Here is a 25,192-nt window from a genome sequence, read left to right on the forward strand (position 1 = left end):
ACCGAAATAGCAACGTTTTCGTCGCGTAACTTAATGTCGCACTGCTACAATTGTTAGCTCGATTTTGTTTGTGAAGTTTACGGTCAACACCTAGTTAGTTTGCGAACTTGTTGAACAAGGATCAGGCTAACAAACAGAGGATGTGAAATACACGTTTCACTACATAAAGCTTGATAAAGAATTTGCACTGATTCAAAATTATATTTTCTTACTTTTACACTCCAGCGTCGTCTTTAGTGTTGTTTGTTGCTTCAGGTAGTAGGCCTGGCTGTCACACTCACAGAGCTGCCTGACAACCTCAGCTCAAAAACAAAATCACAGGCAAGCCCTTCACTGTAGTACCGTCAGGTTTCACTGCATTCAGCTTGTCTCACGGGGAGCGTCTTCTCTATCATAAAAAGGCAAGATTTCTTTCAATGTACGCACCAAAGTGATAGCACAGAGTTCAACTACAGCACTAACATTAACATGTACCTCCCTGAATAAAAACAAAAGTATTACTGTTTCAAATGAAGCTATAAGAGGACAACAGCCGGTCAGTAGGAGGTGCGAATTTGTTGCCTGAGATCCAAACTCAGGGCGAAGTTAACAGCTGACTAACCCTGAGAGTTGAAGTTGCTGTGATTGGCTAACCCATCTGCTCTCAAGCTTCACGATTGGTTGGATTTATACAAAAGCCCGCCCTCCACTGTTTTTTTGTTTTTTCCAACTTTATTTTAGATGTACATAACAAACAATGGTTACATTCAAAAGCAGCATCATATATAAACAATCAGTAAGGACATAGAAACAATACAACTTCAGTTAATAATTTAAGGTGTATGAGAACATTTACATACGTAGAAAATAAAATAAGTTGAGTAAGGAGAGGGAATAGTTTTATAATTCAGTGAGGAATTCTTTTAGAGAATCATATATATTTAGTGCTCTTGTTCCTTTCATTATTTTCAACGATTTTAGGTACATTTTGAATTCATTTAGAAGAACAACACATTTGGGGGGAGATTTCATAGTCCTGTTTTTATCAATGAAGAATTTTGAGAGGCAAAGAATTGTTACAACAGATTTCATCACTTTTATTTTTTTAATATCAAAGTTATGTCATTTATTGAACGGGAAATTGGAATGGATTAAATTTTTACTTTATCCATTCTCCCTCCACCGTTAGCTGAACGGAAGTTTGAAGTAACGGACCCTGACGTCACGTCCTTAAAGTAAAACGGAAACTGGATAGTCCACGAAACAGAAAAGGCATCGAGAGGTGATGCTTGGACGAATTAAAAATCATCTTACCTGACAAGAACTATAAGGAACGGTGTTGGGTTGCTTGATTTTATACAGCGCTGTCGACTGAAGACCTCCAAACATGTCGGCCCAGCTCAAATGAGAGCTTTGCTCGACCTGATGGGAACAGCGAGGGATGGTGAGTTACTGTAGCATGCTAGCTGTGCTAGCTAGTTAGCCAAGATGGAGCCACTGCTGAGGCTGGTTGTGTTGGTGTGTGATGGACAGAGCTGCATGAATGGATTTACTGCAGAGGGCTGTTTAAAATACTGTAACGTTAGTTACAAGTAGCGTATACGCATATACGTTCAACATTAATGTTTGTATCCATTTAGGCAAAATTCAGTGTAAGTGTGTGACTTTTCAGTTTTGCCTTGACCAATGGTGGACAAAGTACACAGCTTCATTACTAAAGTCGAAGTATAGATCCTCCTGGTCAAACATTACTCCAATACAAGTGAAAGTTGGTCAGTCAGATTCTGACTTGAGTTAAAGTCCTGGAGTACTTGCTTTTGAAAATACTGAAGTATTCAAATACTTCTTAAAACATCTCAAAACATATATTCACAAAGCATGATTGCAGTCAAGAATGCATGGGTGCACATTATTTAATATTTTAAAAGTATACCATGAAATATAAATGGCAACCAAATAACTACAAGCACAGACAAGTTGGTTTAAAATGTTCATCTGGAATAAAAGCATTGTGTTATCTACAGACCTCGACATGCTTTCTCAGGTTAGATGGTGATTTTTGTTTGCATTGATTGTTTGAGTGGTAAAAAGATCAAGATTTACAACAATACGTATCATTCTTTATTTAAAAACTTGGGTTTAAAATATAGCCGGTGGTGCTCAGGTAGAGAATTATCATCCTTCTCGGCCATAGCCATCCTCACCACGACTAAATGAACGGACTGATCTGAATTACGTTTTAACTGCATTTGATCTACGCTCAACAGACATACGGCTATACCATTTAGATAAGCCACAAAGCAGTACACAATTCATCAACTGACTGCAAAGCAAAAGTAGTGAGTAACTAGAGCACTCATAGAAATGTTGTGCAGTCAAAAGTATGATATTTGTCTTTCAAATTGGTGGAGTAAAAGTCATAATTTCCCCCAAAAAATAATAGTCAAGTAAGTACAGATACTCAAAAAATGTACTCAAGTAGATTTACCTTGTTACTGTTCAACACTGGCCTTTACTACTGTCGGCGTACATATCTAGGCAGCAGCTAAGTTAGCTTACTCTATTGTATTATGAAGTTGCGGACGAGGGTCTTAAATGACCTAGCATTGAGTAGTACCCAACTACTTAAAAACACTTTCATTAATACAGCTTAATTACGCTCGGTGGATTATATCAACACGACTGTGTCACTACTCTACTCATTGTTTGTCAAGTTTCAAAGATCACATAGGTTTGACGTCAAATTAGGCCTACAGGTGAATTACCATTGGCCTAATGGAACCTTTTCATATATTAGAAATATATTCGTATGATATAAAATACAACTTATAAGAAACCACAATTTAAAAGTATTTGAGCATCAAAGTAACGTGCGTGTCATGCAATCTAACGATATGTTTTACAAAACAAATTGGTTGCAATGATTAAAGCCAGGGATGCACCCATCCTACTTTTAGGTCCTGATACCGATACCTGGGCTTTGGTATCTGCCGATAACCGATACTAGCCGATCCGATCCCCGATATTGATTTAACAAGCTCTATTCCTTAATGTGAGGATAGAATCATGTTTTGGCAACTTCAGGCTTTTCTGACTTTGTAACTAAAATAAAATAAACATTTTTAAACAGACAGTATCATTATTCAAGAGATTATAAATATTTACCAGCAGTGTGGTGAGTTAATCTTCATAACCAACAGATATTACAATTCAACTGTAAACCTCAGCAGTGGATAAGAGGAAATAAATATTCTGTATAAAAAATCTACTTCAAATGAGAAAATAAAAAATATGTCAACAGTGTTTCCCACAGAAGTGTGCTATGTGGACCGGCACTATATATCGGCCCCATGTCACCGATATCCGATCTAGCATTTTGAGTCCGATCTAGCTGATATCTGAAACCCGGCTTGGATCAGTGCATCCCTAATTAAAGCTGACCATAGTGTAATGCATGTATACCGAAACCACCGAATATGCCTACACCAAAGGGTTATAAATCAACTACATTTTAAAATGGAACAACTGAAGACAATATCCTAATTCATTATACTTAAAATTGATAGGGCTGAACTCAACAATCTCAAGTAAATGCAGATTATCTCTCTTCATTGGTTGTTTTTTATTCCGTATTCAGTGGAAGTATCCTATTTGAAACAACTGTCTAATGCCCATTGGATACAGACATTAAACAAATAATTAGGCTGTCATGTGTGATAGTCATGGGCAGTAACAGGCAGCTCCATTGCTGCGCTGCCAATTTGTAAGTCAGAGGTTCATCTTGATAGATGATAAAACAGCAGCCTCGTTGATCATCCTTAACAAGTTGATAATTCCGTTTGTGAATTTGTGGTGTGAGTTTGTGGGTGAATGTGTGATGAGATTGATATCAAATTCTTCCCATACATGTGTTGCATACAAACTGAACAATTGTGGCCCCTTTATTTATTCATTAAGGGTTCAGTGTATCTTTGCCAGCCTACAACAATCTGCAAAGGAGTTGCAGAAAAGCCTCATGTTCATCGAGCCGTGAGTCACACATAATTTTTAAAGCTGTTATGATGAATATCCAAACAATTTGTTTGCCTTCCGGAAGTTATTGTAGCCTTTTTTAACCACTCAAAGTGTATATCTTCACTGGCACTAGCATTGCAATTTGGAGTAGTTTTTAAGCAGCTTGGGTTTGACCGTCTGGTCGCGCTGAGTCCATCGAGCAGTTTTCCATTAGACGTCTGTTTTCAGAAGGCAATTTTAATAGTCATCGAAGAAAAAAAAACTTGCACACATCATTTACAATCTGACTTGTGTATGACTCCCAACTTCTTACTACAGGTATGGGCAAGAAAACTGTTCCCATTTATACTTTCTACAGCGGGTTTAAAATTCTGCAGCTGAGGTGTGAAGATGCAGAAGGGTACAGTATGTGGTGCAGATCGCAGTGTGTATAAACTACATTTTTTCCTTGGATTTCTTTTTCTTTTTTTTTCTTTGGAATTGCTTGTCACTGTTTCATGTATTTTAAAAAGGGCCTTGCTGGAAAGCTGCCTGAAATGTTTACGTTTCTTATCAGTAGTATTTTCTCGATTGCAAAATGTCTCCACAGGAAAGGGAAACAGCTTGTAGTCATTCTGTTAATTATTTACTAGTATTGTCCTCCATTCAGTCAAAACTCATAATGCTGCAGAATGAGTCGACGTTCAGCCCCGTCCAAAGCTAACCTGAGTGTGGCTCTAAACTGTCACTTTTTTAAAGAAGCTTGGGAAAGGTAAGCACCAAGCACGTCAGAAAATACAACAGGGGCTGAGTAGCATTGCCATGGTAAACAAAGTTTTAAAATAAAGAACTGTATTTTAAGTTGGACAGTCAGAAATACGATGATCCACTTATATAGGTGGGCCGAAATTGGCTTAATGCAATTGAAATGATATGATTCTGCCCATTACATGTAGCTGTTACAGACGTGTTTTAAAGCTCTGGATACTTCGCCCCTGCTAACAAATACGTAAGGTCTTTCTCACTGCCACTTTTTTTTGGACTGTTTCAGGTGATGAGACGCGACAGAGGGTCAAGTTCACCGACGAGCGAGTCTGCAAAAGTCATCTCCTGAACTGCTGTCCTCATGATATCCTGTCTGGAACTGTAAGTGGCGTCTCAACCACCCTTAAAAAAATGATTTCACTACGTATACATCAGACAAAAGGACTCTTATCCACTGCATACATCCCTTATTTGAGTTTTGTGTTTGTTTGTGATTAGCGCATGGACCTTGGAGAGTGCACGAAGATCCACGACCTGGCACTTCGAGCAGATTATGAATTGCATCCAAGGAGAGGGATCTGTTCTTTGAGCTTGATGTAAGTGATGTCTGCTTTGAATTACATAGCTGTACTTTGAAGTATTCACTGTAATGAAAGGCTGAATACCTGGTTTAGTGATGCTATGCAAGAGGGAAGCTGGCTTTGTTATACACAGCTCTATACTTGTGGATTTAATCTGGCTGTTTTCAACTGTCAAGTATATTAACAGGTTTGGGCTGACGTTGAACAGCACAAAAAAAAAAATGTTTACATGTATCCAAATGCATGCAAATCCACCAAGTAAATATTTGAGTCTTGTTTCTGTCAACAAATATTCTCTCTCCTCCAGGCGGTGGATCACCTGGAGTCGTTCATTGCTGACTGCGACCGGAGGACAGAGCTGGCAAAGAAGCGTTTGGCTGAGACCCAAGAAGAGATCAGCGCTGAGGTGGCGGCAAAGGTGAGTGACGTAACATGCCTAAACAAAGACATTATGATGCTTGGTAATCACATTCATGCTCTAGTCAACTACTGGGCTTTCTTGAAGCAGCATCCAGTCAGTGTGTAGAATAAGTGTATGTAACATTGGATTTTTGCGTGTTGTGTTGCAGGCAGAGAAAGTTCACGAGCTGAATGAGGAAATAGGAAAGCTCTTGGCAAAGGCTGAGCAGCTCGGAGCTGAGGGCAACGTTGATGAGGCCCAGAAAGTTCTGCAGGAAGTGGAGAAAGTACGCACGAGGAAGAAGGATGCAGAGGTAAGAAGGGGCAACTTGGCGTGCATGTTACATAAAGGTGTTGTGGTGCTTTTGCTTTTATTAAGAAATCCATCCCCTGATCCTTTGACCCTCAGGAAGAGTACAGAAACTCCATGCCGGCTTCCAGCTTTCAGCAACAGAAGCTGCGGGTGTGCGAGGTGTGCTCTGCTTATCTGGGTCTCCATGACAACGACCGTCGACTTGCAGATCATTTTGGCGGAAAGCTTCACCTGGGCTTCATCCAGATCAGAGAGAAACTGGACCAACTCAAGGTGAGTGTCTGCATTATTCCCCATGTAAACTAACAAAGCTACTACTGCTCAAGTCCTCATGAATTACAAGGTAACCTTAGAGTGACATGGAGCTGTCAGTTAGATCAAAACATGCTTACCTCCAACTGTTAACTGTGTTTTAATCTTGATCAGAAAACTATGGTCGACAAGCAGGAGAAGAGGAACCAGGAGCGCCTAAAGAGAAGGGAAGAGAGGGAGAAAGAAGAAAGACTGAAGAAGAGGTGAGTGCACACAGTGAATGTCCTGCCAACAGTCATGTATGTGTATGTCTTAATGTGTAGTTTTCAGTGCTTCCTCTTATAATTTGGTATCCTTTCGCTTCACAGGACCAGATCACGCAGCAGAGAGCATAGAAGGTAAGAAAGCTGCTCCTTCTGTCTGCATCTTAAATCAGTCAGCTTTTACAGTTTAAATAAACCATGTGAGTTAAATATAACTCAAGTGTTGTGTTGTATTTTCACCAGGTCCCGTTCTCGTGACCGCAGAAGGAGGCGCTCTCGCTCCACATCACGGGAGAGGCGCCGCTCGCGCTCACGTTCCAGGGAGAAGAGAAGGAGGCACCGCAGCCGCTCCCGTTCTCGCAGCCGAGGACACCGTCACAGCCACGAACGGAGCTCCAAACACAAGTAAACAAACTAACACTGTTCACAGCAAGCCGTTGCAGAATTTAGCCACCAATTAACACCTCAAACACTTTAGTCACAAGGTGTAAATATTCTGTTGTACCAGCATTTCAGATAAACTGCTGTTTGTTCGGGCTGGAAGGTTTTGACTAGATATGAATCATGGGAAACAAGTTCATGTGGATTTAAGTACATAAAGCACTGCCTCCTCTGACCAACTATTTTTACACATCAGCATTAATCACTCGAGATGTCAACCACACATTCATTGTCTGTGTTTTGGCAGATGCTAGGAAGCTGTGTGATAAAGAGGATTTTGCACAAGGCCTCACAAATATTCCATGAATCCTCTTCAGACAGTTTACAAATATTACTATCATAAATCCTTATCCGTTATCCGCACTCTTATCAACATCTTTTACGGTTTCATCCTTCAGGTCATCCAGGGACCGAGAGCGCTCCTCCAGAGACCGGTCAAGGGAGCGAGACAGGCGGGACGGTATGAACGGCAGATCAGACTCCCGCCGGGCAGACGACAGGGACGTGGGGATTTCTGAAGACCAAACTCCCATAAGTCACTACACACATCATCCTCTTGTCTCTTTCACTCTCACCTGTCTGTCCATTTTTAATAACCTGATGTCACACACAGAGTCCTCACCTTGACTCCTCTGTTCTCCTGCCTGCCTCCTTTGTTTGCATCAGTGTACACATACCTGATACTCTCTGGATTACGTTTTCTAGCATCCAGTTTACCAAATGAAAGTTGATGCAGGGAGGGTTGGTTAGTTATTGATCAGTAGTGGAGTGTTGGTTATACCCACGTCTGTAATTTGGTGGCTGTTTGTACCAATACATCCCACGTCTCGTTATGAACTACCCCCAATATGATCCCAGCAAGAGGAGCGATGACAAACTGATGGTGTGCTGGACTAAAATGTTATCGGCTCGTTTTCTTTCTCATGATGATCATTGGAGACAGACTCTGTCTGTAAATATGATTTGGGCGCACTGATTGTTAGTCTGAAAAGTAGTCCTATCAAGATTTTTTTAAATCACTCGTTCCAAAAGTTCTTTAATGTCTGTCCATATATTTAGTTTAATAAAGTCCAGCTGAAGTTATAGGAACCCAATTCAGAACCGAATGGTTTAAAGTTGCGATCATTAGTGTCATCTTTATTTCTCTAATTGTTTATTTTGTCAGTTTGATTTTCTGCTGTCCGTAGTCAAGGGATCTTGTTAGATGAAGAGTTTGGCCACTACAGATAAATTCTTGTTTTGAAGTCCTCACTTAATGGTTTTTGTGTTTATTTCTTTTATTTAAAAAATGAAAATAAATGGTAACTTCAGATTAAGTGTCAGCATGTGATGAAGAAGTTGGAACAAAAGTAAAACATTGGAAATTCCGAGCTATAACTGTACATATGTTTTTTTATTAGTCAAGTTCATCAATGAAAAGTATGCCCCAGTTTGGACAGATTCCACTCTGTACAAATTTATCATTGAAACAGATTTTAATGCAAGCATTGCTTTACCTCATGTGTGAAGTCGTTTCTGTTTATGTTCAGCTAAAAAATATCTTTCTTTAAAGTCTCAATAATAAAAAAAATCCACCATTTTAATTTGTGTTGTCTGCTTGTCTTGTTTTTCTTGCACAGTGTTATTCATTGCTCCATCAATTATATCACAAACAAGATAAATACATTTAAGTTAGTCTTTACCTGGTAGGCCAAAATGAGCCCAAAGGAAACTATTCACATAAGAAAACAACATACATTACAAATAGATATTTACTGGCTAAGTATTTAACAATCAGCGCCTACTTGCATCTAAATGTGAAATTTCAGCTGTCACAAATTTGAAGACAGAAATTGTGATTTTCCAGTGATGCATATAGAGATTTGAAGTCACTGTCACATGTTTGCCGTTGAATTTTAATAATTCAGACGTTCACTCTGAAGTGATTCCCTGAAGAACACATTTCTTCATCTGATACTCCTGCTGTAGAGACTGCTGCTCACAATGTGCTGCTCTCCAGCTTCAGATCCACCTTCATTTTCTGTTTCTCCATCACAGCCTCCAGCTCTGTGGCTCTCCTGGCGTCCTGTAAATAAAACAGAGGCAGGTTAAAAGTTAGGTTTTTTTTTAAATAAGAAAGCAATTAAAAGTACTAAGCTCTTTATTATAAAGAAAAAATAAAATTGAGTTGCACACAGGTTTAAAATAATCTTAGTAGGAGAGCTCAATGTGGCCACAAGACTGACTCAAGAACTCTAAGACATATGTTTTTAAAATAACTCCCAAAGTAGCCATGACACAATTAACTCAGTCACATCAGCCGAAACAAATTTAGAAGTTTACAGACTAAGATATCATGAAACCTCAATACCTCAACATGGACTGTATATCACTGTTTATGTGTTGTATTAGGTAATTAATATCTATGGTAACTAAAATTATTTTGCCATGATCTGATTCCCAAGTCCGAATAAATAAATACAGTTTTGGGTTTTGGGTGTCATCCGCTAACTTTAAAATCTGTCTGACCACCCCAGGTCGGTTCCATCTACAAAAACCTAAACTATGATTGGCTATTTTTCTCATCAGAGGCGGGTTCCTGTTAAATCAAACATTTTGGCCATTCCATATTAATTTCACATTTCAGCATAACACATCCCCTTTTGTTGTTGCTTTAAACTGTTGTTAGAACGAACATCTTCTTTTAGAGTCATTCAAGAATTTAACACAATCTATAAAATGAAATTCTTCTGCATTACTTATTCAAGTTAATAATCGAACACAGAAATATGGAATATATATATGATACTGAATTTGAGTTATATTAGATCTGCTTCGTGGAGAAAGAGAGGGTAAATAATGCAATGCAATATTTTTTGTGTATTTGTAAGTGCATACGTAAAGCTAAACTTAACTATCCCTGCTTAGGTTAGTACCCAAGTTGGGCCGCGTTTCAATAAAGTCCTGACATGCCCCTGCATATACATGCACAATGAGAAATTCCTTTTAAGGCTTTAATTATTAATGTTTGGTCTGTGATTCATTGTTCATGAGATGTATGGCAGTTTACTTGTTAAATAAATCAGTTGAGTCTGTTTTTCAAACTTTAATTAATTTGTACTCCTCGCTCTTTAAAACACTAAAAATAACTAATATATTATTTGTTTTTTATTTTTTGCTTACTCGATACTCAATACAGTCCTATGTAAGCTTTTATCAAATACAGATCAGTAGCCATAATTGTCCTTCAACTCACCTCCAGCAGTGCTTTCTGCACTGTGAGCTGGCTGTACACTCTGGCACCCTCTTCTGGTATCACAGCTCGTAGCTCCTCCTTGTTGAGGGAAAAGAGCTGAGCACCTGTCAGCACTCCCAAACATGACACCGTCCTGAAGGACAAAGGACACAAATAACTCCAGAGTCAAAAGGTGGAGGACTGAAACACCTTGAGCTGCTGCACTAAAGGCATTTACACCTCTCTTTGTTTACATTATAATAATATCCATCCAGGAAATATATCTGAAACAGTTTGAGTTAAAGAAATGAGGTCATTAATGTAGTTCCCTCTTTACTGATTGTACTGGCAGCACTCTCTGTTTGTAAACATGTCTGAGGTCAGCAGCTGTGTGAAGTCACTCACGGTTCACTGAAGCCCTTCCCTTGCAGCCACTCGGCTACCTCGTCTGGAGGGGAGTGGTAGTCCAGAGGCACAGACGTCTCTGAGGAGCGTGGGATGTGGAGAGGTTTGTTCAGGTTGGTCTTCCCGTTTGTCAGCCTCTGGAGCAGCTCGTCATTCACCATCATGACTGGAATATTCAAAGAGGTGGAAATAATGGTGAGATTTACAGTTTCTCAAGCAAAAATAATATTCAACTGAAAGCAGCGTTGGACTGAAATGACTCAAGAAAATTATTTCAATCTGCTAAAGTGGAGCACACTACTCTGCATGAAGTTTTGATTAATGACTTATTTTTGGTCACCTTCTTAAGAAACGTATGTCACATTTTCATTTAAAGTGAGCCTTTTATTTAGTTAATAATACCTTCTCTGTGTTAATCTGTCTGATTTGAAGCACATAGATTTCCTCCGTTTCCAGTCAGAATCTAAAAAATGTATCCATGGATTGATGATTCTTGAATCAAATGTAATAAATCACCTGATGCAATAGCTCATACTTTCTGGGACTGTCTAAAGCCTGAAGGTTTCTGGTTCTCTATTTGTACTGCTCCAAGACACTTCACAATAACCAATAAACACAAGCCCACAAATATTCAGTCTTGTGCACGGTTCATTTATGTTTCTTATGTTGCTCCCTAGCCAGAAGCCTGATTGTAATCAAAGGGATGCAGCCTGCCTCATCCTCCTTCAAACACTGGGTCAGAGATACAATTTCAACCAAACAGCACTGATCAGCTGTTTTTGAGTCATCTTGCATTTAGGCTGGTTCACCGATCAGTTTGCTGCAGGCGGACGAACACGTGTTGCCTTTGTGATAGAGTGCCATACAAAGTGGTACTCTGACAGCACAGTAAAGCGCAGATCATTTTGTCTTAAGTGTGGGGTGTTATATTTGTGCTTTTGTCAACAAAACATGCTTCTTTGTAATTGAGGAAATAAAATAATAAATGTAGTTATTAAAATGGTCTGATTTAAACTCTGTATTTTAATTTCTTTGGATCTTTTTGAATAATACATTCTTTATTATCTGCATTATTATCTTTGAAATGTTGTGGTACTGCTCGTATTATAGTTTTTTTTGTATCTGTATTTGATCATCTTGTGAAATTAGGCTTTCACTGCAAATGGTTACTGAAACTTTCAAAATCATAACACCTCAATTTAATCAGATTAAACAGTTATATGTGAAATAAGAGTTTTTCTTTAAGAGAACATACAAGTATGATTAAAAACATTATTTAGCCTAAATGTTCTAGCACTACAGCCCACTCCTTATTTGTCTTTGTGCTTTAATCTCTGACTCACACACACAAACACACATACAGTAACTATGACAGAGACAGTCTGGAACATTATAGCTCTCTGGTATGGTACATCAGTCATCTGACACCTCCTACACAAACACACACAGCTTTTGTACCTTTGTTTTCTGGGTCCTCTAAAGCCGTTGTGTGTTGGTTGTACGGTGGCATGCTGCGTGGACGCTGGGGGGAGTGGGTGGGGGCCGGATGTAGAGAAGTAGGGCTGGGTGGGACTGAGGTGAAAGTCTTTGCGAGAGGAGGTGGAGCTGGAGCCTACAGGAATGTGGAGCAGAGAGGAAATGAGACTTGAATTCAGCCAGGTATGTGCAGGTGGAGCATACCTCTGTGGCTGTGTGGTTCATGTGTGCGTGCATGTGCTTATTTGCTTCTGTGTGTCTTACACTAGGAGGTTTATTGACTGTCGGGCTGTCTATGTGAGCCATAGGTTCCAGGATGTTGAAGGGGACGAACCCGATCTGGTTGAAGCGATTCCGAACTTTCCACCAACGTTTGGATGATTCGACCACCTGTCAGGCAGAGGAAGTTCTGTAAGTCAGCATGTTGTGATACCATTTTATCATAAACAGAGGTTTTCTCTACAATTGAACTTAATGAAAATACAATTTCTAACTAATCAACAAGTTTAATAATGGGTTTCTGAATGCACCATGGACACTGTGTGACTTTACATATATTATTTTGCTCCTTCACCTCGAGTTGCTCCCCCTGCTGCACTGACAGCTCACTGCTGTTCCTGGCGATAAAGTCATACGTGCAGCTGTAGAGTCTCTCAGGGTCTGTTGGGAGTCCGTTGCTGTCTCTGAGAGGAAAGCAGACAGACACTGTTAACATTCAGTCTGGGATAAACTGTGGCAGCTAAGTGATTGTTATTGTTAAAGGTCACATACGTTTCATCACCAATGCGGGCGTCTGGAGCTGACTGTTGGTGCGGGAAAAAGAAACAAATTTAAATGAATTTAGAGCACTCACACACGGGAACACAGACATACACAAGCAGAGAAGAACAGGAGGGAGAGTCAGACTTTCCGGGACTTTTGGTTTGTGTTGATTTTTGCGCCTCCTGTGGAGAAAGCAATACCTAGTGTAATTTTGTGCTGCTCATGTGTAAGTAATGTTTTCAACAACAAAATAAAATCTGAAAAAATCTCATTCCACTGCCATCATACAGTAAAAAACATCACACATCAAGAATCTTTGGAAAATCGTAAAAAAAAAATTATATGTATTAATGCATCATTTATGCAATCGCCATCTCTCACACCTACCCTGCATCAGATATTTCCGGCACCAATAATCATTACAGAGCATTGATCAATCTAGGCACTGATGCTCTTATTTGCTATTGCAAGCCATATGAAGGCATCAGAAATAATTTCAGTCTGTTTCATAACCAGTTAAAAACTCCCCACAGGAGCTTTAATTTGCATATTTCACTTTCATGAAATAACCTCTTTTTTAACGTTATTTTTACCATGTAAGCATCAGTATATTGGCATATCATTTAAGGGGCAACTGTGGTTTAGTGGTAGAGTAGATTGTCTGTCAATCCGAGGGTTGGTGGTTCGATCCCGGCTTCTGAAGTCATAGACTGAAGTGTCCATGGGCAAGACACTGAACCCCCAATTGCTCCCTCACTGTTTGAATGCTTATGAATGACATTATTAACTCTGATAGTTCCCTATGATAGCACCCTCCACTATCAGTGTATGAATTTGGTGGGGGTGGCAAATGTGATGAGTAGTGTAAAAAGGCTATGAAAACAAGTCCATATATCATGTACCATTTGATGAAAAAAATATTAATTAAAATCCTTCAAAATGAGCCCCACCAATGCATATAATTATGATCATAAAAACGGACATTTATAGCTCACTTGTGTGATCCAAGTTTCAAGTGCTTCACAAGGACAGCAAAAAAGTCAGTCGACTAGTCATACAGTCATCAGGGTTTAAAGAAAATAGATATCATTGAAATGTCGGCAATGAACAGGGAAAAAATACAAAAATATAATTCAGTTTAGGTTTAAGGAAAGTTTAGTTTTCCTCTGCCAGATGACTATTCTATACATAGTTTGTATACTAAGAAGAAGTCAGACATAAAGCAAGGACAAAGGTCATGACAAGCAATAACATGATCACTAAAATCTTAAAATCTGGAGAAAATCATATTTGGATCAATTGAGAAAAAGATAATTCAGAAGTGATGTGTTCAAATTTTTTGGTTTCAGCTAAAATTTGAAAGCTGAGTTTAGAGTATAAAAGTCTATGGCCAAGACCAACACCAAAGTATGTAATGATGATTACTTAGAATTGTTGGAGCATTGAACCCTGGAGTCCTGTCCAATAGGGAGAAAGTGAGACGATTCATGTTTGCGTTGTGGTTAACAAAGAATGCAAGGCCATTTAAGAGCAAACAGCTGCTCATTAACAACAAATCCTATATCCATTGAATGTTTTAGCATTTCTGCTACATATATGTGAGGTTAGCTAAAGGAAAGTAGCCTCTTGTGTTTTTTATTCTTTATATTTAGTTATTATTGTGCCTTTTATTAAGTTCAACCCCTGTGTCATGATTTTACATGTACACACATCTTCCTGAGCATGCCTGTGACCCACATCACACTCAGGTATTCCATACCTCTTGTTTTGCTTGGAGGTCTTCAAGTTTGTGCTGTGACTCAACCGGATCCTCCCAAACCTGCCCGTCTGCCCTTAAGGCTTCTGGCTTCCAACCATCCAGAAACACGGGGGTGTATGGAGCTACAGGTCCTCTGAGCTGAGAGCTGAGAGAGAACATGAAAGAGGAGTGTTACTACAGCGCTCCATGTTGAACTAACCAAAGTTAGAGTTGAGTGACCAAAACTTTCATAACATCAAGTTCAGACTTGCTTTGGATGTTCATGTTGATGCCTATGTTTTGTTTTTTAAATTATGATTTGAGTAGGACTGTAACACAGGCTAACTCTGATTGTTTTACTGACCGTGGGAGCGTCCAGTTGGGACCCAGAGACGTCCACAGCTGCCGCTCTCCCTCGCTCAGGGTGTCTTGAAGCAGAGAGACGGCGGAGCTGGACATTGCAGGGCTGGACACTGAGGCACCCAGACCAGGTCCTCCTGTAGTTTTCACCATCTGTAAAATACCATGATTAGAAAACTAGTGTTATGCTCCCAGTCTGCGATGACAGTGCTGATGATGGATGCCTAATAATTTAAGAGTCTACACATAACATGAAGAAATTGCATGTCCAGTCCCAGAAACATGTGACTGTTTCCATTCAGGTGTGCCAGTGTTCACAAATCAAACACACCCGTTACACCTTCTGATTGTATTATTGGAGGACTGATTCATACTTAACATGACATACTTGAAATTCCTCATTTTATTGTAAATCAGTTACATATATTTGAATTTCGCTCTCATAGTTTCTGCTTACTGGTGTTCCAAGAGTGAAGAGTAAGTCTATTAAATCTGTGAACATTATGAGAAACAATACAGACATTCTTATTGATATTTTAGGAGAAATAATACAAGATTATGCTTCATTGAGCACTACATGTCAAATTCAGTAAAGAGGGAAAATTCAGTGTAGAGAAATAACAGTAGAGAAATAATAGTAGGCTACCATAGTGATGGTGAAATAGTTTTTCATAGCTGTAATACACTTGGCTGTAAATCAAAGCAGCAGTCAGAAGCAATGTGGCATAATTCCCAGTAAGAGATAGTCCAACTGAAATCCAAACCAAATGTTTTACTAATCTGTAACACAAAGAAGCTAAACCAACATAGAGAATACTGCCATATAAACCTGATCACACAAATGCTTCATGTATCAGGTGTTAAGAGTTTCATTTATGGGCCTCTGCCTTTTGTACACAGTGAATGGAACTTGTAGTTTCTGGCAACATGGCTCAACTCCAGTGACGCCTTTCTTTTGTTTATACATGACACATGCTGACAGGGCTTTTTTTCCACACTCAAGCCTAATAACACCTCAGAGAAAAACACGTACCCTTCCTCAAACCATTACCTTCAGGTACTCAAGTGATATAACTGTTGATAGAAATTATATAACCGTGGTATCTACTCATCTACCCTTTATTCCATCTGTTCTCATATATTCCTCATGCCACACTTTTTTCTATGTAGTTATGAAACATGGACTCTATTGAAAGATTAACAGTACAACAACCCCCAAAAGTGAAGACAACTTCAGCTTCCCCTGGCGACTGGCTGCGTTATTGGTCTTAAGGCCTGCATTCTCTATGTTAGACATGGGTCGTACTTAAAAATGAAAATACACATCAAATACATTTTTCTCTAACATGCTTCCATCATTATGTCTACTTCTCACCATGTTGATTATGTTTAAGTGTTTATTTTCCAGAGAAGTTTACTTTTAAGGATTAATCTGATGTATAAATAGGGGCTGTGATGTCATGATTGACAGCTCTGTTAACAAATGCTGGCTCCCGCAGATTTTTTTTCCCAGGCTATCAGAGTACAGGAGTATTGGCAAGAGAAAACGTGATGCACTAACACAAGAGCCATTGAACTTTAGATAACTGTAAGTGTCCCCCTTCAAAATGACTGTGGACTGTCCCGACCTGAGGGAGCCTTGACATTTTATGATGGAGGTGTGTTATCCATATTTATATACAGTCAATGCAATAAAAGCTACAAAAAAGACAGCATTTTGGCAGCCATAACACTAACCAGTGTTGTTCCCACAGTGCTAAAGAGTTTGTTACGAGGCATCCAGACACTGCAGATCCTCTAGGACAGGTTTACTTGTTCATCCCAAAATTTAGGACCAAGCAGAGTGAGGGAGCTGTTGGTTTCTATCCTCTTCAACTTTGGGAGAAGCTAACGTAGCACTTGAGGTTTTATGTTAATGCGGTAGCTCTTTGAAAACAGGTCTTAAAACATCTTGTTTTATTCCTGCCTTCCCATAAGTCCAATTACTGCTTCTCTGTTTTTATTCATTTCTATTTAATGTCTTATTTTGATGTTTTTAAAGTTCTGTTTTAACTCTGTAAAGGTTATGCGATCACTCACCATATCCAAAGGTTTGAACACATGGTGCACAAGTTCCTCCGATGAAGGGTTGGTGATTGATGATTTCAGACGAGCCTATAAAGAAATACATTAACTATGAAGAATAATAAAATGAGTACAAAAAAAAGAAAGATAGACGTGACCTGAAGGAATACACACCAGCAGGCTGAAGCAATATTTGAACTTCTGGAAGACATCAATGAACTCCTCCTCTGGTGGTGGGCGAGCCTTTGCAGTGAGTAGATCCTCTGTTTGGTCAGACATACAGTTTAATCAGTAACCACAGGTGTGACACTTCAACTTTCAAATTCCTCCATCTCTTCTTACCTTCAGCATTTTGCTTTTTACTTTTCTTCTTCTTTTTCTTCCTCTGGTTCAGCACTGTCGCAGCCTCTGCGGTCTGCTGCAGCTTCCCCATGAAGTTCTCGATGTCATCAAAGCAGTGATTGAGGATCCCCTAAAGAGAGAGAACCACTGTGATTCCCCTGCTCAGATTTCAGAGATGATAGAAAAAGTTTGAAAAAAGGGGGAAAGGATGCTTACCACTTCTCTTTCTGCTCGCAAGAAGGAGATATCAGGCCCGCCATTTATTCCATTTGCTATTACAAAAGAGAGGAGAAGATTCAGTTCATCCATTTTCAGACATGGCCTTGCTGCTTGTGGAATCCCTGCCCCCCTTTTACCCCTGAAACCCACCCCCCTCCCCCTTAAACACACAAATACACAAAGCAATCTCTGTTCCCATGTGAACCTTACACCTCAAATACCTCTCACATCTCTCTTTTTACCTTCTTAGGTCTATAACACTGTCAGAACAGACTTTCACTGCTATTAACACGTGAACAAAGTGTTTTCTTGTCTCACCTCTGAGTCCTGGGTAAGGTGGAGGGTTCACTGGAGGGGGGTTAGGAGCGTGTGCGATGGGGGGATTTGGGATTTCGTAGGGGTCGATCATCTCTCCACCACTCTGAGGAATCCTAAAGGGAAAAAAGGAGGAGTTTAAAACCTGCTCTCACAATGTTTTCGCACAGGTTATGTTCTTGATCAGAGGAGACTCTGCTCACTCAGCAGGTAACACACCCTGTGGGAAGCCAAACCCACACTCATAACAACACATCTGATTGGAGAGAGGTTCAACTTCATTCTGACTGAGTTAAATGGATGCAGCCGAGGAGGACATCAACTCAGACAACACAACAAAACAATGTGAAGCCTCTGAAATTTAATCCTGCAGCCCTTATTCCACCATGGAAGTACTGTAAACAGTGTGACTGTGCTAAGTCATGGCTATACCACACCAAACACCTCAGTAAAAAGCCCCCTTTTAAAACAAATAACAGAAGCAACAAGATGGTTTAAAAGCAAACTTAAAGATCTCTCTTAATGAAAACTTGTCCTTGTTTGCCTTCTCTTGCACACATATGAAAATCTCTTCAAGTGCTGACTCAAACTTCCCCATTGTTTTTCTTTATTTTGCATCTAAAAGACAAAAACAAAACCCTCAATCCATCTTACCACAGGTGTGTGTTCTTCACAAGTCCTTTAGACAGAATTTCTCTAAAAGTAAATATTCCTCTCAGGGCCCGAGCCTGCACAGCACCGCTGTCATCCCTCCTCTGGTGTCTCTGTACTCTGTCACAATGGCCTTGCTCTCTCTGTCTGTCACACCTTGTTAAGTTATGTAGAAACCGGTAAAACAAGTCTTTCCCTCTCTCAGCTGTTGACACTGCCCTCCCTGTCCCCCCCCCCCCCTCTCTCTCTTACAGGTGCATGCTGATGGGCTACTTTGATTCAGTGGAAAATAATTCATAGTGGAAGTCAAATAGAGGAAAAACAAACAGACCCAATGATAGATAGATCTGGATTATTATGTAATATATGGGCTTGTCCTCTGCTTGGCTGAAGGTTGTGTATTATCTGGCAGTCCATTAAGTTCATCTAGTATAAAATAAGGGCAAACATACACACCTTCTGATAGAAATACACTGTCTTCCATTAAAGCCACATGAAAACAAAGAAAACAGGCACTTAAAGTCTTACATTTCACAAAGAACTAATATCACAACACTGTTTCTAAAAGTTTCCATTACAGCCTTTTTGATTATTTATTCTGACGTATTTGATCATAACATTCACTTTACCCGAGCACATCTAGGGCTTTTTCGCTCCTGCTGTTGGAGGAATCCGAAACTGCGCGTGCAATGTCGTCACAGATCTGCTCTGCCTGCGAGAAGAAAAAAGAAAAAAGAAAGAGAATCTGGAAGTGGCATCACTTGTAAAACCTGAACCAGGTTGACAGTTCCAGGCTGAGTCAGGTCTGACAGAGTGGGAAGCTGCTCAGGTGTCAGGCTTTTACTCACCTTCACTGTCTCGCAGTTAAAGAAGTGAATGTCCGGCTTCTTCTGATCTGAACTTTGACAGACTAAGAGGAGCATGGACGAGAATTGTTTCTCTGTGTTGATGGCGTCACAGCGGTAGATAGATTTGAAATAGTACCTCTCCAGCTCATCCTGCATGAGAAGATTAAAAAAGTTTAATATGTGAAATAAAATAAGCATGGGTGTATAAATCACACCTTTCCACAGCTAAAGTGAGAAAGGTTTTTAGTTCTTGTGGAGAATTCACTTTCAACAGGAGCTAAATACAACTTTCAATGCAGTCATGTTTTAACCAATCTTTTAATGAGATTCTCTTTGTTTTTCTTTTATCTGCTGCTTTTAGAGACTCACAGTTAAAGATAAAAACAGCACAACCAATATTAAAATCTGTCTTTGGATAATGGGTGTGAAACAAAGAGATCTTCATTTCCTTGTAACCAGCAGATCCTTCAGAAGACAGCTGGTTTCATCTTCTTTTGGACATGCTCTTTAATTCTCTGTTGCCATCAGGACTAGGGATGCACCGATCCTACTTTTTAGGTCCCGATATCGATACCTGGGCTTTGGTATCTGCCGATACCAATATTAGCCGATCCGATCCTGTTATTGATTTAACAATCTCTATTCCTTAATGTCAGGATAGAATCATGTTTAGGCAACTTCAGGCTTTTCTGACTTTGCAAACCAAAATAAAATAAACATTTTTAAACTGACAGTATCATTATTCAAGAGATTATAAATGTGTACCAGCAGTTTGGTGAGTTAATCTTCATAACCAAGAGATATTACAATTACAATTCAACCTGGCAAAAATGCACTGACCGATAGCGCTGATGACGTAGGAGACGCACATGGCTGTTGTAAACACAGAAAAGCATAGAACTGAGGTGAATAGATCTGCCATATGGATCAGCACTATGTATCGGCCCATTGACAACGACATCCGATCTCGCTTTTTGAGTCCGATCTGGCCAATATCCAATACCAGGATCGGATCGGTGCATCCCTAATCAGGAATTTGAAATGTTTTACTTGCTTGTCAAACTAAATCTTTTTTCCCTTTTAGTGTGTGTTGACTTTGGCATCCCCTGTGGACAAAGCAGAGTCTGTTCTATCTGCTCTCATGAAGTCATGGAGAAAAAAATGAGAAAAAGACATGGAGGAAAACCAGTGTAACGCTTATCCTGAGAAACTTTTGCGGTCCCCTTTGTACTCGCAGGACAACTCATACTGATGAAAAGTAGGTCGTAGCTCTCTGCCTTAGTGTGGTTGAAAAGAGGCAACGGTTTAGTAAAAGCAATGTTAGACTGATAAGTTACTGAACTGGAAAAGGCAGAATCTGTGAAAGTCTCTCCAACTTTATGGAGGTCAGTTGCGAGCACACTAAAAAAATAAGAGCTTTCCTGTGCACTACGCATTCTTATCTTAAAATGTCTCTTACTCAGTCTCACTGTGAAAACCATGCCAACTGATGAGCACTGATGTCATGTCTTTGAAATAAAAAACAATCTCGAAATCAAATTCAACAAATGTATAAAGGTAGTTGATGTTTTATGTACCTGTGGTCAAAAGCAGGCAGTGAGAAAGAAGTTTCTCGGGACAAAGCTTCAACAAATTGTCCTTTTTGTCCCTCAAAGGGCTCCATAAGTTCATGCATGAGTAGTGTTTTCCAAAAAGAAAAAATCTCATGCTGCTGTCTTGTAACAGTTAAATGTGTCGTTCATGAATACTTGCTGTGGAAAATGCAAAGAAGGCTGTTTCTTAAGCATGCTGTAAATTATCTTGCCTGACATCTACCCTGCGGCAGTGGTTACAGGCTTTAAAATACGAAAATGAAGTAATCAATCATGTTGCTGATGGTCTTGTTGGCTTCTGCAAGTAACACAGAGGCCTAACTATTCAGTTTAATCTGTTTCATAACCAGCTAAAATGTCCTCACAGGAGCTTCAATGTGAATGTTGTCTGTTGCCATCAGGACGTTAACTTCTACCTGCTTGTAAATCTAATAGCTTTTTAGGATCTCTCCTTTCTGTATTTATAAGACTGAATACTCTTTGATTTGATCTTTCTTTACAGACCTTCATCCCTTTCATCTGAATGATCCTTTGATCCTTTTATCTGGACTTCACCTTGTATTGTTTTGTGCAGTTTGTTTATTTTGTATCAGTCTACTTGATATCTGGATTAATTTTAGAACTCATGTCATATTCAAGCTCTTGCGCTTAATTTATCAATGTTTATGTATTTTATGTAAAAGCTTCACCAAACCAATTATCCCTAAAGAGACAAAAAAAAGTTGTCTGCGATTAATTGAAAGTGACAGGCCGGTGTTGCATCTGTTCTCACCTGGCTCTGTATGTCTCGGAGGTGAATGGCTTCCGTCCCAACGTCCAGGAACATCTGTTGACTCCACAGCTTCTTGCTCTGAGCCAGGACAGACAGACGGGTCTGGGCTTCTTCCACACTCTGCACTTCCCCATCCTGGAGTGAGAATGTCAGCAGGTGCTGCAAGACGGGAGGGAAAGTGGATGGTGAGAAAGTGGAGGGAAATGCACCTACAAAAAGCATCATTTGTGCTGCAGATGAGACTTACGTTGACAAGATACCGTGAGATGTTTGTCATACTTTGTCCAGGAAATGATTCAGCAGCTTTGGGTGAACGCACAGTGGGAGAGACAGATGAGAAAATGTTTAAGGTGCTACAAATGACCTTTTATCCACTCACAAATGTTGATTCTTCCTGTGGTTCTACAGAAGTTGTTTTAAGGAAATCAGTAACTTGTTCTCAGTCTTCTTCTAAACCAACAAGTCTCAGCCAGTACCTGCTGAAGCAACACCCTCATTCAATATCTTCTTGAGTCTACGTCAGCTTCCTCTGCTTCGCTTACCCGGGATTACGCTGCCTGACAGAGCCAGCTGCCCAACCAGTCTGACCGCTATACAGTCTTTCTCAGTACTCAATCTCTGTGCTCTTCAGAGACCATCAGTACTGGGAGGTCTGGTATCACAACAACTAACAAACAGTATCAGTCATGGTGTGTTAAAAGTCATGGGGATGTGTGGTATACTGAAAGTCTATGACGGTTTGGAGACAAAAGTTTGTTTGGCAATTTCTGCAAAGCAGACTGTTTAAAAAAGGGAAATTACTAAATCAGCACTATATGTCTCTCAGCTATGTTAAATTGTACTAATAACAAAGTATCAGCAACACACTGTAATGTTTCAATACTAATGTTAACGACAGTCTGGGAGAAATGCATTTTTTTTGGTACTTTTTTGCAAAATAAATAAAAAAATGATTTGCAAAGGTCTCAGTGAAGTTCAATGCAAAGGAATGTTTGATTTCAGTAAATCCACATTGGAAGTATCAATTTCCCACAAACAGGAAAAAAATATTAAACAAGGAGTGGCAGCATGTTTTCCAAGTAGCTCAACCAATTACTACACATCACTTGTCACATTAAAAAATGTCAAACATGTGGCACCCTTATACACCATAACTTTCAGCACGGTTTCTAATCATGGTTATCCAAAACTGTCATTTCAAATCAAACCGATCTTAATATTACAACTCTGGCTCCAGATTCAAAATAAATGTTTGATCAACTCACCGAGGTCGATAAAATTCCAATATTTAATTCCTGATGTTAACAGCTGTGTGTGTCTGTTTACAGTGAAACCTGTCCTGTGCGTATCTGCAGGTATCTCACTCCTCACTCTCCCCTCTGAGGTATTGAAAGCTCTCACAGAGTGGAGGTGTGTCACTCAGTGCAGTCCCGCCCAGACCACAGACCCTCCTTGGAGATAACAAACATTGACTCATTCTCTCACCTGCGCAACCGCACACTATCACACATTTCACAATAGGACACATTTGGGGGAAAGTGTGCAGGGCCACAAAGATGCAATATAAGTCAGGTAATGCGATTTGAATTCTCTGTTAGAATTTTTGATTTTTGGCAACCTCTGTGTAGTCGGCACTTTGAGAATCCCCCAAGTCCATCAGTTGCATGCCCTGTTGTTTTTGGAAATATAACATTTCATTTGTACAACTTAAAAACAGACTTCATATTTACACAATAGCATCTTATTCCAAAATGTTTTTTTTCCAGGAAATTAATTTGAATTTTTACAGCTTAAATTCAAAGACTCCCTTATACAAATATTTTATGAACTATTCCATTATTTTTTAACAGGAATTTAAATCTCCAGGGAGAAGTTTTTAACTTGTTATAAAACGTAAATAAAATGAATAGCAGTGCCTCTGTTTGATCTGGCAAAGAAAACAAAACCATCAGAGATTTGATTGATTATACTATTTAGTATTCTTAAGTGCCTGTGACCACTGCAGGTAGGTGTCAGACTAAGCATTTTATTTTTGTTTTTAGTTTTCACCTTAATTCCAAAAAGGATGGGACGCTGAGTACAATTTTAATAAAAACAGAGTTTCAATGTTTGCAAACCATTTAAACTCTACAATTAATGGAAAATACTATGATTTATAGTATTTTTCCATTGATGTGTTGTCTTTATAATAAAGACAACACATCAATTGTTGAATCTTAAAGAAAATATATATTGTATTGTACAACATGCAAAGAGGAAACCATGTATAAACACAATCCAGAAATTCAGGTGAATTCTCTGGGCCACAGCCAAATTGAGATGGACTGAGGCCAAGTGGAAAACTGGCCAGTAGTCTGACAAATAAAAATTTGACTTTTTTTTTTTAAATCATGGATACTGCATCCTCTAGTCTGAAGAAGAGAGGGACCACTCGGCTTGTTATCAGCATAGAGTTCAAAAGCCGGTACCCCTGATGGTAGGGGGATGCATAAGTGGCCATGGCATGGGTAGCTTACACATCTGGGAGGGCACCATTAATGTTGAATCATGTATACAGGTTTTGGAGCAACATATGCAGGGATGACCTTATATATCTTAGCAAGATAATGCCAAAGCAGATTCTGCACATATTACTACAACATGGCTCTGGAGTTGAAGAGTCTAAACTGGCCTGTCTGCAGTCCTGACTTATTACCCATTGAAAACATTTGGCAAAATTAGGAAATTAAAAGTAGTACAAAGAGGTCCCTGAATTGTTGAGTACCTGAAATCCTATGTCATGCAAGACTGGGACAACAGTTCACTTTCAACTTCATTGCTCCAGAAACTGATCTACTCAATTCCCAAACATTGATAGTGTTGTTAAAAAAAGGTGATACAACACAATGGTAAAGAAGTCCCTGTGCCAACTGTTTTGAAATGTGTTGCTGGCATCAGATATAAAATATGCATACATTTTTCACAAAACAATAAAAAAAAATCTGTTTCAATATTTGATATGTTGTCTTATTTTCAATTAAATATTGGGTTTACAAGATTTTTAAACCATCAAATCCAGGCCTTGTTAAAATCTTACAGCCCCCCAACTTTGAAATGGCGTTGCTTTATTCTAATACATCCTCTTATCATATTCTTTAATGTTTGATTTTTGTTCCCCACAATGTTTTTGGTGTCTTTTGCTTATTGTTAATTTGTTGACTTGATTATACGTCTTGTTAAATAGTCAGTGAGTTTTCCTGGGGTGGACAGCAAGTTAAGCTAGTTACCTGCACATCAATGTATACTAACTTTGGGCTGCATATTCGTGGAAAATGTTACAGATCAGGACTGCTTTGTCCTCAGGAGAAATTCAACTTACAACAGTGGTCTGAAGGTGCAACATAAACTAAATAATACCTAAAACAGGGAAGAAAAAGTAAGGAGTTGGGGGCGGGGCATAGCATCATCG

The 25,192-nt window shown here is 39.3% G+C and overlaps 2 protein-coding genes across 2 annotated transcripts; one reads left to right on the forward strand and one right to left on the reverse strand.

Annotated features, from left to right (window-relative positions):
- Positions 1–1,196: 1,196 nt before the first annotated feature.
- On the forward strand, positions 1,197–8,569 carry luc7l (LUC7-like (S. cerevisiae)). Its single transcript, XM_034707479.1, is given in 11 exon segments — positions 1,197–1,423; positions 5,024–5,118; positions 5,236–5,293; positions 5,296–5,333; positions 5,626–5,736; positions 5,888–6,031; positions 6,127–6,303; positions 6,457–6,545; positions 6,651–6,680; positions 6,789–6,950; positions 7,385–8,569. Coding segments are annotated over 11 exon segments (1,173 nt in total). The 5' UTR covers positions 1,197–1,383; the 3' UTR covers positions 7,614–8,569.
- On the reverse strand, positions 8,298–22,321 carry LOC117829800 (epidermal growth factor receptor kinase substrate 8-like protein 1). The gene is made up of 20 exons (XM_034707475.1): positions 22,287–22,321; positions 21,992–22,047; positions 21,745–21,903; positions 19,381–19,530; positions 19,162–19,244; positions 18,989–18,991; positions 17,885–17,997; positions 17,564–17,619; positions 17,348–17,477; positions 17,180–17,268; positions 17,021–17,095; positions 14,946–15,094; positions 14,603–14,747; positions 12,853–12,884; positions 12,656–12,764; positions 12,346–12,471; positions 12,064–12,217; positions 10,606–10,771; positions 10,222–10,354; positions 8,298–9,051 (listed from the first exon to the last, which is right to left on the reverse strand). The coding sequence occupies exons 2-20, from the start codon at positions 22,019–22,021 to the stop codon at positions 8,965–8,967; spliced, it is 1,989 nt and encodes a 662-aa protein (XP_034563366.1). The 5' UTR covers positions 22,022–22,047; positions 22,287–22,321; the 3' UTR covers positions 8,298–8,964.
- Positions 22,322–25,192: the final 2,871 nt, after the last annotated feature.

The sequence above is a fragment of the Notolabrus celidotus genome, chromosome 18 (assembly GCF_009762535.1).
Source record: "Notolabrus celidotus isolate fNotCel1 chromosome 18, fNotCel1.pri, whole genome shotgun sequence".
NCBI lineage: Eukaryota > Metazoa > Chordata > Actinopteri > Labriformes > Labridae > Notolabrus > Notolabrus celidotus.

What these genes read in the sequence shown, in the direction of transcription:
- LOC117829800 (XM_034707475.1), bottom strand. Translation starts at nt 22,021, where the DNA reads ATGACAAACATCTCACGGTATCTTGTCAAC. An exon ending in TCTCACGGTATCTTGTCAAC is followed by an intron (nt 21,904 to 21,991) that starts GTAAGTCTCATC and finishes CCCGTCTTGCAG; the next exon opens with CACCTGCTGACATTCTCACT. An exon ending in GGGAAGGGCTTCAGTGAACC is followed by an intron (nt 10,355 to 10,605) that starts GTGAGTGACTTC and finishes TTTGTCCTTCAG; the next exon opens with GACGGTGTCATGTTTGGGAG.